This window comes from Globicephala melas, chromosome 3 (genome assembly GCF_963455315.2).
Source record: "Globicephala melas chromosome 3, mGloMel1.2, whole genome shotgun sequence".
Classification (NCBI taxonomy): Eukaryota; Metazoa; Chordata; class Mammalia; order Artiodactyla; family Delphinidae; genus Globicephala; species Globicephala melas.
Window position 1 is genome coordinate 124,253,374 of NC_083316.1, and position 20,084 is coordinate 124,273,457.

The following is a 20,084-nucleotide window of genomic DNA, read 5'->3' on the forward strand; positions in this document are numbered from 1 at the left end:
TCTCAACCACTGCGCCACCAGGGAAGCCCTAAAATTATATTTTTATCTAAACTGTATTATAACAATTGTTAAAGAAACCAGAGACAAAACCAAAAAAACAACCAATGAAACCCTTTCATTATAGTTTCTCCTGCTCTCTTCTTTCATTATCCACTCAAATAAACACATCCTAATATACTTTGTCTCTGGAATGAGAGACCAGAGTTTGATCCTGAGTCTCTCATTTACTATCTCTGGACCAGTGATAGATATAAAGATGTTATTATAAGGATTCAATGAGATAATGCTTTTAAAGCACTCAATTCACTGCATGGCATAAACACTTGGTAAGTGTTAATGGTTATATTGTGTTTGCCTTTTTTCATATTGCTGCATGGTCTTCATAATTATCATTTTAGTCACTGCTTTCTTTTCCACTGACTATGAATGATAATTACCTTTTCTTGTATTCTTTTGTCTCTGTTGTTTCTAATTTTTCTCTTATATAATGCAACTAATTTATCTAAGCATCTGAATTTTCCATTATTTTAGATTATTTACCTAGGGGAGATTTCCATATTTGAAGTTCCTAGAAAAGTTTTGAATTTTTAAAAAATTACTGAATATTTGCAGATTAAGAAGTTTTAAAATCGTGATAGCAGAGTTATTTTAGGGAACTATGGGCACTTTATTTTTCTTTTCCAATATAAATTTGTATTAGTCTTTATCTTCTGCAGTTTGTTATTATGTGACACAGTATAGTTTTTGTTCAGTTCTATCTGGGAATAGAAGGCCCAATTAAACTAATAGACTTTTTTTTTTAACATAACAGGATAATACTAAAGTTCATCTGGCAGGAAAAATTCTGTAGCCAAAATTTTTCAGAAAAAGAGTCTAACCCTACTAGATGTTCAAATGTATTCTAAAATACACAATAATTAAAGATTTGGTACGGGAGAAGATAGCCAGACAGTTGGGTAAAACAAACTCCATATATAGGCTCCATATGTAGATTCAAATATACGTGGGGATCTAGTTTATGATAAACTTGGTATTCACATCAGTGAGGAAAAGCTGAGTGGATTATTCAGTGATGATGTCACAACCGAAAAACATTTGAAGAAAATAATAAAAGCATGTTCTCTCTCTCATATCTGACAACTATATTCTAAATGTATCAGTGAATTAAACAATGAAGCTATTAAAATACTAGAGGAAAGCATAGGTAAAATTGTTTCTAGGGATGTGTGTTAGATGTTTGTTGACTAATGGTAGGGCATATTATGAACAAATTTGATCATATTTTAAATTGAGAGTGGATTCGATTTTGCGGTTCAAACAGAATATAACAGTAGAAGGAGTGGAATCAAATAGAAGGACGTTACCTTGGTTATAATGAAAAAAACATGCAGCAAATTGGCAGAATGTAAGGAGAACTGTGAACTAAGCTGAGTACTTGAATATGGTATTCTAAAAATAAACATTTATTTTTAGGCTTCTAAAGTTTTTATCTGAGGACTCATTTTGTAGTCCTGTAATAACCATTTAGCATGTTTTCATGAAACAAGAAAAACCATGGCTTCCTTAAAAGAAACTTAATCTTTGCTGTACCTGCCATGTTAAACACATCTTTTCGAAAATATGTTTGATCTGCCTTTTGAACTCCAGCTTTTTGACTATGTATCTGTGGAGTAAAAATACATTCTTTTTCTGAGGGCAAATATAAGATAATCTCCATAAGGTTACTGATGTTTGTATTTCAAGGGAGTGTAATATTAACTCAGGCAAATACTTTGGATAAAAATCAGTGATTTGTGGAAAAAAGTTTTAGTGGCAAAACTTGATTTAGAAAACAAATTCAGTTTTTCATTGTTTATAAAGTGTATAGTCATATAGTTTCTGAAAAGTATCCTCATATCTAAGTTATGGAAACTGTAAATTAAGTTGGCAATAATGCTTTTTTGGTAGAGAATTTGACTTTATTTTATTCTCTTTATTTAAATAGTTATAAAAGAGAATGCAGAGGGGCCAGAGGTAGAAAAAAAATAGAGCAGAGGAATATTCAGCAGGTATACCTGGACTTTGCTTTAGAATTAGCTTAATTTTTAGGAAATAGACCCAACTGTTGACATCCTTGCTCTTCCTCTCTCAAATTATTTAGCTGTTGACTTTTTTCTGGTTAACTTTTCTGAGCCAATTTCACCACTTGTAAAGTGGAGTAACAATAGCACCTACTATATCAATGAGAGTTGTATCAGGAAACAAGATACCCTCGGCTGGAATTTGAAGATAACTTAATGAAGGGATCATTCAGAGAGGTGTACGTAGGGTTAAGGCAACAGGAAGAGATGCTGAAGATTCATTCATCTAGGGGACTAGCAATAGCAGAAAGCCTTTGCCCTGCCTTCCGTTGGCCAAAGTCACCTCATAGTCAGAGGGGTGGGGAACACAGCAGAACAGAGAAGGGAAGAAAAAGGATTGGGGGAGGGCTGTGTTGCAAACAGGAAAATAACTTAGCTTGTAAAAGTTGTGAAACAGTGACTGTAGTACAGTGTCTGTGACACAATACCAGTCAATAAAGGGTAGCTTTTGCCTTTTTTTTTTTTTAATTAACCTAGGTCTGTTGAGAGAGAGATATATATATTGGTATTACTGGAAACAACAAAAGTAGAGGTTAGTTGAAAAGCTTCATGAAGGAAGAGATAACAGGGGAGGTCGGAAAAAAGGAAATTGTAATTCAGATGAGTGTTTTTCACTTAATGCTTATGCAATACTTTTATTAGAGTATGTGATTAAAAGGTAAAAGATCTAGGGGAAAATGTACACTATAAACTTAGTATACATATTTGTTCAAATTGATCAGTTCTCTGATCTTTTGTACATTCCCTTATCACTATACCTTGAAATGCACTGAGATTTTTTTATCCTTCCTTTTTTTTTTTTTTTTTTGAGATTTTCTTTGTCCTTAAAATCAAAAGGAAAAAGGCAGGATTTATCACATGCTCTGTGGAGGGAGCTCCACACTTTATTTGGATGCTTGAGTATTTGCTGATTTTTTTTTTTTTTTTTTAGTAAAAAGGTATGTATGCATGTTAATCTTAAAACTCGGTGAATATTACTACAGTCTTATTTTATTTGAGGGGCAGGAGAATGGAGGAAGGAAAAAGTAACCTGTCAGTGAGATGAAGTACTTACCCACTTGATAAATATGAGTTTCTTTCTCTTACAAAGGTACCTCCCTCTGCAGGATATCATGTGTATGGAATGTCTTTCCCGGAAGCTAAAGGAAGCAGTCACCCTATATCTGAGAGTTGTGAGGGTAGTGGATCTTTGTGCAGGGCGATGGTGGGAATACATGCCGAGTGGTAAGTAAATTTAGCCTGTAATGTACAGTGGAGCCCCACTGGAAACTACTAATAACGTTCCCATGAAAAGCTACTTGTTACTTTGGGATAGGCAATCTAGGCACCTTGTAGGTAGGGAGGCAGGATTTTATCTAAATTTTTTGGGTTAGTTTAGGTTGATGAAATGAGTTTTGCCTGAGGCTTTACTGTTTTAGTGGTCTGTTTTCATTTCCTACTCCTTAAGAAACTACATCAGTCTATTCCACAAATATATGATTGGAAAATACATATTGAGACTTTGATTAGCTAAGTATATGTCTATCACATTTGACAAAGTGTCCTTTCTTCCATGATGCAGATTTTCATGCACCCTCTGGTTAAACAGATATTTATCAATTTTTGTAAAGCTGCTCTAGTTGTAGGTCACAGAAATTGCACTTCTGGAACTTTCATTTCTTTAGCACTTTTAAAAGGCCTGTGCTAGGTCTTGGAGATTTCTCAAATAATGTATTGGCCTTGCGTGTGAAGAACTCAAAGTTAGTACCCTAACCACAACAAATGGACCTCAGGTAAGGAGACCACCAGAAAAGAAAGTTCATAACTTTAGTTAAGCAGAGCACACCTCAAAGGGGAGAAATAATATTAAGGGCTAATCAGGCTTCTTTTCAGTTAATACCAATCTGTTAATTATTCTGCTTTAGTTAATGTTGTTTAGCAATTTTGAATATCTTTTTAAACTACCTTTCATCAACAATATTCAGATCCTGATATTTTGAAAATGTGATTAAGCTGTGGTGCTGGGCAAAGGGGAGGGGTCCTTAATAGAAATGAAGGGCTGAGGAGATAATTGTCTTCTTCTGTTCTATGGTGTGGAACAGAACAGACTGCCTCTGAAATACTGAGATATTGTACAGTTTGGGGTGCTGCATAAGCTTTCAAGAGGGTCATCAGTCAACTGATAACTCTTATCAGTTGGCCGGAGTTATCACTATATCTTTTTGTGAAGAACATTGCAGAGACTTGAGGCTAGAACACAGCTTGATGGGAAGCAAAGCACATTTGTCTTCAAATACTTTAAAGAAACTATCGTAAGGGAAAAGCATTCATCATATTGCAGAGACAGCAGGAAAGAAAAAATCAGGGCAATGTGGAAAGGACTGTCATTTCTTTTATTAGATTTTCTTTAACGGAGGTTAGGCCAGTAGGAAATATGGACATGGGGTTAATGCACTACATAAAGAGATAGGATAGCAGAGCTCCCATGTGGTGCAATCTTACAATTAAAATCTCTGCCCCGTATCAAATTAGAGAAGAATTTGTCTGCACATTGCTGGCTTCTTTTAGACTGTGATAAATACCTGTGAGCCCAAGACTTCCCATCACTGCAACAAATATAAAAGAGAGTCAAAGCAAAGTCTCTATGGCCTAGAATAAGGTCTTACTAACCCTGCTTTGCTAATGCCACCTTGGTCTGGTCTCTGGAGTTTATACCCTGATTCTCTATATAATAATGCTAAATAAGGTTTTTATATAGCACTTTTTGGTTTACATATATGATCTCCTTGGACTCTCACACCATCTCTGTAAAGAAGGTGGAGAGAGGCAACGTGTAATGTACAACAAGAGAGGATGGACATTGGCAAAGGTCACATTCATTTTTTACATTTTTAAATAGGGTGATAAACCTTTTCATTGGGTTGTGAGAGTAGATATGTAAAATGAGTAACACATTGAATCGTTTAGTAGAGTTACTGTATAAGACAATAATAAGAACTGTTATTATAATTAGAGAGACCAGGTAATCTCTTGAGGTCCCTTCTTACTCTTCATTTTTTTGTGAATCTGAAGCTAACATAGCATCTAGACTAGCCCTGTACAAGCAGAACAACTTTTGAAAACTGTAGTAACACTTAATGGTTTGGGACTTCATTTTTATTCTTGAAAATTAATATTTTTATTTATCATTAGTGAGTAGACAGTTAGCTTTCTGGTGGCCTCTATTAAAAACAAAAAGTAAGATAATAAAGTATCATCAGTATGAGACTTATCTCCTTACTTACCGCACCAGCAACTTGTACTGTGGAAGTAACCTGTATCTTTCTCCTCCCATCTGGTTGTTTCCCACTGTGGAGCACAGCTGGCCTCTCAGATAAATAGTTTTCTGTCAGTTCAGCATCCTCATAATTTGGATTGCTTATGCTCTCTTAGCTAACTTGCATCCGTCTTTTTCAAAAGAATGAGTTGTCTAAAATGTCCTGGGAATGATAGTTAAACACAGGATAAAGTAATTATTGGGAAATGGGTAACTAAGAGAACGCAGTTTGAGATGGGATTTGGGTTAGAACTGTGAGCTTCCTGAAGATGGGGATCCTATCTTACTTATTTTTTTAGTTGTGACCTCTATAGAGCCTAGAGGTTTTATGGACCAGAGAGTACCTTTGGGGGAGGAAGGTGGTGGCCAGAAAGGTTGTCCGTCCTCTCACATCAGTCAAGTAGGTCCAAGTCATCTGGTTTAAAAGTGTGTTGTTCTTAGTTGAAGATGTATGTGCCTTAAAAGCAGGAGCAACAACAAAAAAGAAAATAGTAAATTAAAAGTTTCAGCTGTAAAGTATCAACTCAGAATAAGTGGTGTTCCTGACACATTTCCTCTGTTACTAAGGGAAATATTTTGTGTTTAACCATTTGTTCAGCTGTAGTGTTAGCCTTATGAAAATTTAAAAAGGAAATCTTTTTTGTTGTTGTTTTAACTTTTGATAAAAATTACAAGTGCCTATAAATTTTGACCAACAGAAAGATGAACTTGGCTCTAAATACTTGTGAACTTCTTAGGCTTCACAGATTCCAGTTTTCTGACACTATTGAAGAAGATGCCAGATGTTGAACAGCTATATGGCCTTCACCCTAGATACCTTGAGAGGCGAAGGGTACGGGGCCATGAGGCTTTTAGCATTCCAGGAGTTCTGGAAGCTTTGCAGGCATGCCCGAACTTAGTGGTGAGTGCACCTGGTTGAACATTTGACATCAACTAATTGATGAAATATTAAATTAAAAGAATCATAGAACATGTTCAGTCACATGAAAATTTCATCCAGAACGAACTTTTAAGTTCCACTGCATGCTTAGCATCTTATGATACAGAAATAGAAGCTTTAGATGCTAAATTAAAAGCCTTTCTTGTGTTTGCTTTGGCATTATTCTGTAGGGTGTGGAAACTTCTCATTTGGAATTGGTAGAATCTATTTGGACATACATGCCACATGTTCATATTTTGGGGAAGTTTCGTAATCGTAATGGAGCATTTCCAATTCCTCCTGAAAATAAACTGAAAATTCCTGTAGGAGCCAAAATCCAAACTTTACATTTAGTTGGTAAGTACATGTTTCTTGGGTTGCTTGTGACTCCTTGAAATGCCATACAACTGAATATTCACTGAAAGGGAACAATGAGGATTTTAGAAACGGCTTTGCTGATTGATGATGGTAAAAGAAATGCTTGTGAGACTTGTATACAATTTTAGATTTCCCATTAAAGGGCCCCAGGGAGTGGGGGGTTGGCGGCAGACAGGTAGGTGAGAGAACTACTATTTCACAACCAATCTGATCCCGTTTTGATAGGCAGTTTGGGTAGTTTTGAAAGTTGTTGGGGTTTTTGTGTTTTTGTTTTTTGTTTCTTTTTTGTTTATAGAATGGATTTGGGGTAAAATGTGGATTGGGCATAGAATATAACTGTCTTGTCTGGATCTGTCTCACCCTTGCTACCCTTGGGTTCCCTAGTTGGAGCGACCACCATCATGGTAGATGCTAAATGTACCTTTGTGAGTTTTGCATCTTGAGTCCTAATCTGTACCTCACTTCTTCTGCTTTTCTTCCTTTGGACTAATCCTCAGTTAGTACAGTGTTTATGCATAGTTCAGTACTAAAGCCAACTATGTTTTTTTGCGTGGACCAGATTAAGGAGTAATCCTTACAGTAGGAGCATTCTGCAGAATTTAGGTTTCAAAGAACCAACAATTTAAGTACTCCCAATTTTGCTTTCTCTAGTTGCTATTGCTAGCAGGGCTTCTACTGACTCAAGGTTAAAAGTTATATTAAACTGGTTTTGCCAGCTACTGCTTTTTAAATGCCATCACCCTGGATCCTTGTATTTCTCTCCGAGAATTGTGTCACTTCGTGGCTGTTCCCTAGTCTACAGTGTTTAGACTCTTGGACAGGTTCCTCAAACTGCTTCGTACCATAAGAATTTTCAAGTTACCCATGCTCTGTCTCCTTCCATATCTCCTGACTTATCCTCCCACTCTACAACCCCTTTCTTCCAGAAATGGTCCTCTGCAGGTATGATTCCTAGTAACTCTGGAAGAGTTAGAGTTGCAAGAAAAACTTGTGTGTATAAAATGTAGAAGTACTTTTTAAATCCCATCTTCCCATATGCCTTTTCTAAAGAAATAATAGTCTGTTTATTGTTTTCTTAAACTGTTCTTTACAAGCCTGTTTTAAATAAGCTTATCTTCCTACGTGTTAATTAGGTAATTTGTTCTGATGAAAATATACAGGAAGGATATATTGTTAACTTGAAAAATAGACTATTGAACTTATACACAGAATACAGTCTTTTAGTGGTTTTCTTGTTTTTTATTTTTTTATATATATGCTTTAGGGGTGAATGTTCCTGAAATTCCTTGTATCCCAATGCTAAGGCACCTTTACATGAAGTGGGTAAGACTCACTAAACCACAGCCATTCAAAGATTTTCTTTGCATCAGCTTACGAACTTTTGTCATGAGGAACTGTGCAGGTAAGGGTACATAGTTGTGGTGGAATTATACACATACTATTCTAAAAATGTCCTAAAGCAAACTCCATAGCTACATTTGTAAGTGAAATTATATTATGCTATTACTGTTTATGTCTGTAACTTACCTTATGAAGGTAAATGTACTTTTTGTTTTAAAGACAGTAGACATATGATTTTTCTTTGACCCTTAGCAGAAAAAATAAGGTGTCAAAATGTCTCTACATATTTCTTATAGGCACTTTTTATAGGATTGTTTTAATAAATTTTTTTTACTTTCTTTGTCTCTGGCCTCCTGATCATTCTGCATGTAAATAGTTGTCTGACCTAATCTACCTTAAAGCATAAAACACTGCTTTTATGATACTACTTTTCTGTTCTGAAACCTTCAGTACTTCTGTTGCCCTAGTGTGTCAAGTGGGAACTGTTCTGCTTCAGAATTCATAATACCCAGGGCCCCTCTTGATATCCTTATTTCAGACTCCTTTCTAAGGTACTCCTTTTATTGTCAGGCCTGCCTACTCACTGTTCCCAAACAGCCATACCAGCTTTCGCCTGAGTGTTTTTCCGTATTATTGTTTCCTTGTCCTGCGGTTTACACGTCCTTCTTCCTCTTCACTTGTATACATTTTTTAAGTTTTGTTCTTCAAACTTTCTTTTTTCTTTTTTATGTAGTATATCGGATCTTATTTTTGTACCTGGTATGTTCTGCCTTTTTATCTTTTTTATAATTATTCATGTTAGTTTTATGTTTGCGTCAGTTGCAAGCTCTTTGATGGATAGGATCCTATCTTTTGTAATCTTCCATAACACCTAATATAACACTGGTCACATAGAGAGATGTTTAAGTCATTGAGCTGTTTGTTAGAGTGAAGGATCAAATTTTCAACTTGCCTTTTCCCCTTATTTATTTTGAGCTCAAAACTATTGAAACTTCAGGGAATTTACAAAAAATACTAAATCTCCAACGTTACTGAAAAATCCTTATGCTGAATAAGTATGTGGTTAACAGACTAATACTCTTTCCAATGAGAGGTATAAATCGCAGAGAGCCAGCCACTTGGCTGTCATTTTCAGACATAGAATTTATAAGTTATTCATTTCAGTTGCTGATTTGAAAAATCATCTTTATAATTTACATTGTTCCATTGAAATTGTCTTTCTCCAGGACCCACAAACTCCTTGAAATATGTCCCTTTAGTAACAGGCTTAGCCTCTGCCCGCAACTTGGAACATTTGGAAATGGTTCGAGTTCCTTTCCTTGGAGGTCTTATCCAACATGTAGTTGAAGACAGTTGGAGATCAGGTATTCATTTTCCTTTAGTTACTAAATATTTTAAAAAATCAGTTTAAAATTTAGTAAGCTTTTATTTAGCTTCTCTTCTGAGTCTTTATAAAAGAAAATGCTTGTTAGTAATTGTATTTTCTGTCTGATGTATTTAGGTAAGAATAAGTAACCATGAGTGTGGCCAGTATTCATTTCCTTTTTATGCAGTGTTAAACCTTCTCAAAATAGTAGAGTGATAAGGCATGTTTTCTGGCTTGTTAATACTTATTGCTTAGTTAATAACTCATGTTATATTTGGACTCTTTCTGAGAGATGTTAATAGAGATATCCTAGTGCCTTTTGCTGGGAAGAGATGTTTTTTGACTTAGACAACTTAGTTCTACAAAAGAACTTAGGCATTAGTAATGTTAATCTAACATTTGCTTAATACTTATAGTATATAAAATGTTTTCATGTTTAACAGTTGGATATTAGGTCCATCCATCAGATGTTGGCTTTTAAAAGAAAAAAAGATTTTACTTTCTAGCTCCCATAATTATATTTTAAATGATCATATGTAGCATAATGTGCTCCACGTTAATTATCTCCTCACTGCAACAAAAAGACCAAGAAGTTTAGCTATATAGATAATTAATAGTTGGGATCAGAAAATGTAACTGTGAATATCCAAAATATAAATGAAAAATTATCTAGTACCATTGGTAACAAATAGACATTCTCATTAATACTGTTAAAATATGAGTAAGTACATTTTTAGCATTTTGTCAGTTAATCAAGTCTGGTACAAGTGCACTTCATTAGATTGTGTGAAGGGGATGGAGACTTCCTCAAGATCAACAGCATAATTTTTTTTTTTTTTTTTTTTTTGCCATACGTGGGCCTCTCACTGTTGTGGCCTCTCCCGTTGCGGAGCACAGGCTCCGGAGGCACAGGCTCAGTGGCCATGGCCCACGGGCCCAGCCGCTCCACGGCATGTGGGATCCTCCCAGACCGGGTCACAAACCCGTGTCCCCTGCATCGGCAGGTGGACTCTCAACCACTGTGCTGCCAGGGAAGCCCAACAGTGTAATTTTTATTCCATGGCTCTAGCTAACAGGGTAAAATCAGAAAGGAAAAGAATGCTTGGTGTCAGTTTATTTACCTCTTGTAAAAATAAAAAGTAAAAAATAAATTTAAAAAATGAACGGAAAAGAAGACCACAGTGCAGTCATTCATTAGAAGACCTGGAGAGAGGTACCAAAAGCTAAGAGTTTGCATAAAGGGCCTAAAGGAGCAGCAGAGACTTTTCTTCCCTAATAAGTGTTTAAGAATGACTCCACCTTATATTTTACTTAAGGAGCCAGCATACCTCACACAATAGTTAATTCCAGATGATTCATAGATCCAAATGTAAAAAATACAGTTTTTAAAAGAAAACTCAGGAGAACGTCTTCTTGACCTCTGGTAGTCAAAGATTTCTTAAATAGTATACCAAAGAACACTTAGCATAAAGAAAAAAATTGGTAAACTGTGCTAACGATTTTTTTGTTCATCAAAAGGCATGAGTAAGAGAGTAAAAAGCCAAGCTATAGAGTGGGAGAAGCTATTTGCAATACAGCTGACAAAGGACTTGTATCCAGAAAGAACTAAAATTAGTAAGAAAAAGTCAGAAAACACAATAGGAAAAATGGGAAAACATTTTGAATAGAAAAAATTTCACAAAAGAGGATATCTAAATGGCCAGTAAACATGAAAACAGGATGAATTTCACTAATCATTAGGGAAATGCAAATTAAAACCACAATGTGATATACAAGCACTAAAATGATTACGCCTAAACAGTTATCATCTAAAGTATGTAGAAATGCTTTACTGACAGTGCTGTGGTCAAATGGAAAAATTATTGTTTTTGTTCCTTTAACTAGGTGGTTTTAGAAATTTGCACACTATTGTTTTGGGAGCTTGCAAAAATGCACTTGAAGTAGATCTTGGTTACCTCATCATCACTGCTGCCCGTAGGTATGTTTCCTCTTCCCATTGTTTCTTTTGTCTTAGAATTATGTTTTTTCCTGTTTTATAAAAATTGGTGGGAATATGTGTTTGAAGTTTGAGCATGCCTTTTTCAGATTTAAAATACAAAGGAGTTGTTTAAATAGCAGTAGGTTATCACTTAGTGGGAGTCTTCTGTTACAACTGATGACCAACTGAGCTGCACTCCAGACCTAGCAAGCTTTGAATGGGTGTGGTCTCATCAGAGAAAAGCAGTCAATTATCTGGAAGTGCCTGAGACTCCAACAGAAGTCAGCATTGATGCTTTGGTGTCAGCAGCCGGCTCAGGAGCCATTGTTTTAACCTCCAGATGGTTTTCCCAGTTGTTTTAGTTAGTTGGTGATAATATTTGCTATTCAGAAATCAGTGTTGTAAGTCAGCTTTTTCAGAGTCCTGACCTTTAACATCTTTATATTTTTAACCTATTTTCACATCACTTTATGCCATGTTTATTATTTCCTACATATCAAAAGTCTACCTCTACTTTTACTTTTATAATACTTAAATTGAATTAACCATTTTTCAATTTATTAAAAAACAAAACTCTTACTTTCCATCAGTAGAATATTAAGAATATAAATACAACAAAACTCTATCTAAGTTTAAGTGAGTAAATATTGTTACTTACTATAGAACTATACTCTTTGTTTAAATGGGACTTAATACTAGCCTAAAAAAGATATTAAAGAAATGCAGATTCTTGCCTTGACTTAATCAGGTTTAAGAAAGTACCAGAAAGGATATAAGATTATAACAGTGTAACTCATTATTATTTACTGTAACTTCAGTGTACACGTAAGGCGTGTCCGCACTTTATAAAATACCCTTTTAAAGGAAACATCTGATATTTTTTAGTGGAGGGGGGAAAGTTGTTTGCATTTGACACTTCAGTAAGATAAACTTCTTTCAGAGCCTTACATTAGGAAGTACCTTTGATTCTGATGGCTTTCATTTTACTTTTATATGTATCTCTTTGTTCATAGGTTACATGAAGTTCGGATCCAGCCTTCCCTAACCAAAGATGGCGTCTTTTCTGCCCTGAAGATGGCAGAGTTGGAGTTCCCCCAGTTTGAAACCCTTCATCTGGGATATGTAGATGAGTTTTTGCTGCAGAGTAAGAATCATCTCATTTAATCCCTAAAATTGTTGTCAGGAACTTACTTGACAAAGTGAACTCTGAATTGGGATGTGCCGTTATTTTCTTGAATATAAAATAGCTTAAAATCTTAGGTGCTCTCACTTCTTAAAAAATTTAAACTTGAAGTGTCAGTGATTTTTTTCTTTCTATATTGCCTCTGATTTTAGCATATTATAGAAAGTGTAGTGATTGTCTACCCAAAAAAAGATCCTTATTTACATTTGATATTGTCTCCCCTTTGCTCCCCAAGTTTCTTTCCCATTCTGCTTCATTTTTTTCACAGAATGTCATCCCTGGTTCCATTTGTTGAATTTGATCTGTCACACTTCTTGAAGCTTTTGATGGTCCTCTCTGATGAGGTCCCATTCCCTGCCCATGCTCTTCATTTCTGTAATAAGCCCACTGGGGGTTCTGGATTTTCCAGATAGTGTGAGCACATAATGGTCAGTATTTGTTTAATGATGATTGCTGTTGGAAGGCTTGTTCACAGCATTTTCTGGAATGTATTTACAATTGGGAACTCATTCCTTTGGGTTTGAATGCATGTCAATTCATTATTCAAACTTTTTTTCCACATGACATTAGTCAGACATGCAAAAACATTTACACCTTCAGCATGTTTTTATTTTTGCAAGAATTAGTTTCTTACCCATGTAATTTGTAACAAGTCTTCTTAAACTCTCATTGTCATACCAGATGACATTTTTTCTTTGGATCTAATTTGCATTGTAGAAGAACATAAGAAGGCTTAATTCTTTTTAGTCTAGATCAAACAATATGACTTGTTTGTCCCTTTTCATTTCTGATATATGTCACAATAATAGTTGGGATTTTTGTTTTGTTTTTACTTTGTTGCAGTTCTCACCAATACAGGTGAAGCATTAAAAAAAATCAAAGCATTATTTTCTAGCCTTTTTAACACAGGAATCATTTTTAATCTATATAGCTTTGAAAAGATCAGCTTTTTACCAACGTAGCTTTAAAATGCTAAACTAGCATAGTAATTTCAAATAAAATTAATGTATTTGGTATCAGGCTTTTCTGGTTTTCAGTGAAGTTGCTAACATTCTGTTTCTATAGTATCTATGTAGTAACTTAAGATTATTAGCTTGGTAATTGGTGTTTTTTTCTACTGTCTTGTTTTTTGTTTTTCTCAAAAGCTAAAAACTTGACAAATTTTGTATTTTCATGATTGCCACATTTAGGTCCACTGAAAGAATGTCTTTGAGAATTATCTTTAGAACCAGCTATTTCCCTATAGTGCTTCTTTCCCCTCAACACATATTTTCAATAGAAAAACACTTTACCTTTTTTGGGGGCTGCGTTGAGTCTTTGTTGCTGCGCACGGGCTTTCTCTAGTTGCGGCGAGTGGGGGCTACTCTTCGTTGCAGTGCGTGGGTTTCTCATTGCAGTGGCTTCTCTTGTTGCAGAGCACGGGCTCTAGGCATGCAGGCTTCAGTAGTTGCAGCTCAGTAGTTGTGGCGCACAGGCTTGGTCACTCCGTGGCATGTGGGATCTTCCCGGGCCAGGACTCGAACCCATGTCCCCTGCATTGGCAGGTGGATTCTTAACCACTCTGCCACCAGGGAAGTCCCAACACTTTACCTTTTGACTACCATTATCTCGTTTTTCAAAGTAACTTGTTTCATAGTCTCCTTAATATTTAATAGTCTCTTAGCTTTGATTTTTTTTTATAAACCATTCTTCATATTTGTTGCAGTTCATCCATTTCTCCTGTATACGTACTCTCCTCTATTACTCCAAAGACAGTCTGGGATTCTCTGTATGAAAATAGGTGCCAGGTGTGTCTAACAGACTATGTAGAGAGGAATGAGAGGTCACTGCTTATACCCTTTCACTTAATCTCTTGCTTCTCAGCCACTTAGATTTTGAAGCATCTCTCCAGGAGGTTAGGGTGGCTCCTGGTAAAACTTGCAGCAATTCTTTGTCACAAAGTTTCTGGCAAAATATAAATAGAAACATCATCTTTGTCCCCATACACTTATCGTAAAAGTGACAGTGCCAGATTGGGGAAATGGGTGTGCTGAAAAGTAGATGCTGTGTACTAGGAATATAAGAAAAGTGATCCAAGGATGAATACTTAGGGGTTCTTTGTTTACATAGATTCATGATTTCAGAGATTCATGTGAAGGTGATAGGGGTGCAAAACTCATTCAGATCCAGAAGCAGTATACAGTAGTCTTTAGGGCTGGGGCTTTGGAAAGAGGGAGTGAGATGGAAGTTCATTAATCATGGGACCTGGGGCAAGTTATTTCTTGGGTTCAAACCACCCAATAAAAAAGTGGGAAACGGTCTTATCTCCATTTAACAAATGAGAAAACATGGTATTTTATTATTACAATCTCTCACACGTAGAAAGCATTCAGTGAATGATAGCTTTTACTTTTAGCTGACCTCTGGGCTGAATCAGAAAGAAACAATCTGAGTCCTAGGTGATGTCATCAGAGTTTTGAGGGAGTGTGATGATCAGGAGACCCTAAGAGCAGGAACAGGTCTCAAAGGAATGAATGTAAGACATAGATTTATCATGCTAGGCTGTAGCAATTATTCTGACAACACCTTACCTGGGATCAGTTCAAAATCTACCTGATCATAAGGGAGAAGGCAAATTTTAAGTCCAAAGGGCAAGAAAGAAGTTTTTACCAGGAGACTAAAGAAAATTGCTCAGAAAAATTATGAAGAATTGGTTAAGGTGAAATCTCCAAGAAATGCCAGTAAATACAAAAAACAGGGACTCTAGGAGAGAGACCATGAACTGTATGGAAAGTGAAACTGGAAGAGTTGGGAGTAGACTGGTTGTTTTAAACATGTCCAGGCTAAAGGTATGAATCCCTGCCCTGAAGGGCAGGGCAGCTTGTCCAGAGCAAGTGTTTTCTTTGTATTTTATGTCAGTTGATTGCAAGGACCATGAGAGACATTTATTGGGTTCCTATATCATAATATCCCAGCATTATGCTGGACATTGAAAATGTAACTATAAACTAACTAGGCAGAGTCCCATTTTCCTTCAAATTGCTCATAGTCAAGTGGACCATCCTGTAGAGCAAAGGTCAGGCAGGTGGCAGGAATAATGATAGGAAGCAAGGGATAAGGTGTGATTTCCTGTAGCATAATCTAGAATGGAGGATCCTTTTACTAAACCCACTCCCTAGTCTGTGACAAGACAGTAGGCACTAAAGCCCAAGGGCAGAGAGAGTTGGGTGTATATGTGAGTTAAAAGTCCACTTTCTGAGGTTAGGTACATATTTACTAACCTATACATGGTTCTAAAAATGAATCTGAATTTCAAAGTGTACTCTTCTCTACACATGGCCACACCCGACTCCAAAAACATTATCCTTATAGAGTGAAAGAGTTACACTTTTAAGATTTTATTTTTCTTTTTAAAAGCTTAAACTAAAACTTCACCATAAATGTAAACCAATACAATTTATCCCTCAGTTTTGCTTTAAGACTTTGCCTTCTTTTTTCCTTTTCTAAACAATTGAAAATAATCTTTTCCTACTAGCTGTCCCTTAACTTTTAACATAAATTTTTATTTTGCAAAATAAAGGCTACCATTCGTACAGAATACCTAACCTAAAATTGTACCTGAACCTGAACCTGATGATGGAGAGATGACGCCAGATGATCATAGAGACTGACCATACTGGATGTTAAAGTAAAGAATTGGCAACACTCCATGACACTTTAAGAACCTTTTTTTGTTTTTTAAATCAATTTCTCTTTCTAGGCAGAATGGCTAATGCAGATCTGGTGAAGTATGGTTTGGCTGATGTGGTAGAAAATCCTGGTATCATCACTGATATAGGGATGAAGGCAGTCAATGAAGTTTTTTCCTGTATCAAATATCTGGCAATTTATAATTGCCCCCATCTACATAACCCATACAATTGGATCTCAGGTACTGTATGCTTAAGTGCGGCTCTATTTTATTAATGTCAAAATAATATGTATCTTTGTTTTCCGTGTGTGTCATGAATTAACATTCCTGATATAAAATGTAGATATTTTATATGGATCATTCATAGAAGTTCTGGGAACCTTTGATAACTGAGTTGGAAATATTTTCAGTGCCTCTTTGAACTCCTGAAATTCTCTGCCTAGAAATTAGCACTGTCCAAGTTATAATTCAGTTGTACTGATCCTTACTTATTTGTTTTTCTTTGGGCCAGGCATGTAAAGTTTAGGTTAGGAATTGTTGCCTGGGATGTTATGGTTGTTTTCTCTGTATTAACTTCAAATGGCATATCATCTGAACCAACAAAGTGGGTACGTATTTTAAAAACTTGAGTTAGGTGACATATTAAACATTAACTTGTGAAATTTTCTATTGCCTTAAAATCCTAGGCTATTTCAAATCTCCCCTCCATACAGTATCTCTTGTGTATAGAAGTGTGACTTTTGCACTTGGTATTTTTCCTTATGAGGGGAGTTTATTTCCCTCCCTGAGAGAGTAATGCTATTTATTTCTTTTAAAGCCCTTCTTAAAAACCTAAATTCACAAGCCTTTAAATAAATTCAGAGCTAGAGAATTTTCGTTTTGACATCCTCTTAGCAAACCAAGCCCCCTTACTGACACCTGCAGACCAGTCTCTTCTGCCGTCTGAGCCACCGCACAGGGATACTGTAGCTCCTTACAAAACCATCTCCAGACCTTTTGTAGGGCTCCCAGGCCTCTGCTGAGATCATTTGTTAGAATGGCCATGTCTCACCCATGAGAAGAGAAGTTCTACCCCTTGCCCAGCAGCACCAAGAAGTTATTGGGAAATAAACTTTAGGCTGTATGCGGCGTAGATCGCTTTTAAAAAATAACATTTATTGGGTTTTTGGTTTGTTTGTTTTCTTAAATACAGAAGAGTATAAAGAAGAAAATAAAAAATGGCCTATAATCCCATCACTCAGAACTCCTGTTAACACTTAAAAACTAAAAGTCATACATGCACTTGATAAACAGTATCAAACAATACAGAAAGGTACAAAATGAAAAGTCTCCTCTTCTCAAAGGTAACCACCATCAACGGTTTCTTGTATATTCTTCTGGACAGGTTATTTTGTGCATATTGCAGCCTATACATATATAGCATTTAAAAATGATTTACATATACGAAAGGACCTTACTGTGTATACATTGTCCTGTAGCTTGTGTTTTGCACTAAGAATATTTTGGAGAGCTTTCCATATTAGTAAGCATATTCAGTTCTTCTTCATTCTTTTAATAGCTGCATACTGTTTTATGAAAGGAATATGCCAACATTTCTTTTAACTAGTATCCTATCGTTAAATAGGCATGTAGGTTTTTAAGTGAATCACATTTAAGTATAGGCTGACTTAGTTTCAAGTTAATGATTTCCAAGCCATCTATTTCTCACAATGAAATTAGATAAGGAAACATCATAGTTTAGAGTCATCAAGTGTTAGAGATCATGAAATAAAAGAAAATTTACTCAGGGAAAAAGGATTTGAAAGTCTTTGTGACCTATAGCAAAATTCATGAGTAATGGAGAAAGTGTTAGTTACATTCTGGCCATATCGTTTCTTCAATAGACCACTCAAGATGGACTCGATTGGTTGATATCAACTTAGTGCGTTGCCATGCTTTGAAGCTGGACTCCTTTGGCCAGTTTATTGAATTGTTGCCCAGCCTGGAGTTTATTTCACTGGACCAGATGTTTCGTGAACCACCCAAAGTAAGTCACATTTGAGAGCATTTTTGTTTATTTTGATACTGAAGGAAGAAAATAAAACAACCTAAGTAATTTTTTTCTTAATAATATGCCTTTACAATGTTATAATTTGACTTTTTACTGCCAGCCTCAGTGAAGGAAGGCATAAAGGTTATAATAATGTATAGCCACTTGTTCTGGTAAATGACTATTAAGGGATTTCCAGAGAAAGGAAAGGAAAAAGTAAGTGCAAAGCTGTCTCCATCAGGTTTATAAAGTGAAGGTAAGAGCAAAGGTGGAAATTTAAGCTAAAGCAAAAGTTATTACTCAAGAGTAATTAGTTGGAAGATTAAATCTCTAATTAGCAACCCAAAATATAAGTAAGGATTAGGAATTTTGTTTTGGGAATGTTTTACTTTGCTGCTACCTTTTCTGTTCAGTTGCATATCTGGGGAAATCTGAGGTTGCCCAGTTGTACAAAATGTTATTTTAAAACTGCTTAACACATAAAGCTTTATACTCGCATCGTAATAAAAACTTAATGTTTCAACAAATTATGTTCTCTCTTGTCAGTTCTTAATGGTTATATTCCCACTGTTGAAGCAGTGTGATATAGTGGAGAAAGCTCAGGGCTTGAGGACAGATTATTGGGTTTCAAGTCCCAGGTGTACCACTTACTGGTCGTGCACTGTTGGGCAGATCCCTTCCCATTGTGCATGTCATCATCTGTAAATCAAGGGTGATAACGCTTTTTCTTGCTTGAAGCGTTCTGGGCCTTAAATGAGGTCCTTTATGAATATGTGAAAGTATTTCATAAAGTGCCATATAAATATTCTGTGTAAAGATGAAATGGAGGAATATTAAAAATGCAGGGTTCTACACTAACCCAAATTAATAAGCACGTGGTTTCTTCTTGCTTTAGGGCTGTGCTCGGGTTGGTCTGAGTGCAGGCACAGGAATTGGGGTTTCCTCGGCCCTTGTTAGCAATCAGAACTCCAACAATGACAATGATAATAATGTGCAGAATAATGCCAACATCCACGACAACAATCACCATCACCCAGATGACTCAGACGAGGAGAATGACTTCCGGCAAGACCTGCAGCCAGGAGAGCAGCAGTTTGCAGCCGACGGTAACCCAGATCTTTTGTGAGCTCCAGATAGAAATGATTTTTACTTTGGGTCATATTTCTCTTACTCTCTTCTCTTTCCTTCACCGCCTATTTCAGTTTGTCACTTTACACGTTGGGGGACCTTGCTAACAAAACAAATGAGGGGGGCTTCCCTGGTGGCGCAGTGGTTGAGAGTCCGCCTGCCGATGCAGGGGACACGGGTTCGTGCCCCGGTCCAGGAGGATCCCACATGCCGCGGAGCGGCTGTGCCCGTGAGCCATGGCCTCTGAGCCTGCGCGTCCGGAGCCTGTGCTCCGCAACGGGAGAGGCCACAACAGTGAGAGGCCCGTGTACCGCAAAACAAACAAACAAACAAAAAACAAATGAGGGGGTGGATGGAGTTTGCCTGTCTGCTTGCTTATTTTAAAGTTATCTTTGTGATGCCTCTTGTCCATGGAATCTATTGGGGTATTTACAGAAAGGGAAGGACTTAGATGCCATGAGAATTAAGGTACAGTGAGCCTTAGAGGCCTGGCTTAATGGAGATTTAACTGTCAGGATATGGGTGAAGGAGCATCTTTCAATATCTTGCTGACCAATAGATAGCTACATTGGATTTGAACGTGGAGATCATTTTTGGGTGTTCCAAGAACTGGAAAAATGAATAGTAGTCATGTGCTAGACACTGTGTTGGAAACCTTTCATATACCTTTCATCATT

General features: G+C 36.4%; 1 protein-coding gene across 8 annotated transcripts in view; it reads left to right on the top strand.

Moving 5' to 3' along the window:
• Positions 1–20,084, top strand: part of FBXO38 (F-box protein 38) — a 52,316-nt gene that overhangs the window by 7,983 nt on the left and 24,249 nt on the right. For all 8 annotated transcript variants that reach the window (XM_030847388.2, XM_030847391.2, XM_030847395.2 and 5 more), the window contains exons 3-12: positions 3,211–3,344; positions 6,153–6,316; positions 6,526–6,691; positions 7,977–8,114; positions 9,280–9,417; positions 11,304–11,397; positions 12,411–12,541; positions 16,320–16,490; positions 18,134–18,276; positions 19,175–19,385. In XM_030847388.2, coding sequence (XP_030703248.1) covers positions 3,211–3,344; positions 6,153–6,316; positions 6,526–6,691; positions 7,977–8,114; positions 9,280–9,417; positions 11,304–11,397; positions 12,411–12,541; positions 16,320–16,490; positions 18,134–18,276; positions 19,175–19,385 — 1,490 coding nt within the window. The remainder of the gene's footprint in view (positions 1–3,210; positions 3,345–6,152; positions 6,317–6,525; positions 6,692–7,976; positions 8,115–9,279; positions 9,418–11,303; positions 11,398–12,410; positions 12,542–16,319; positions 16,491–18,133; positions 18,277–19,174; positions 19,386–20,084) is intronic.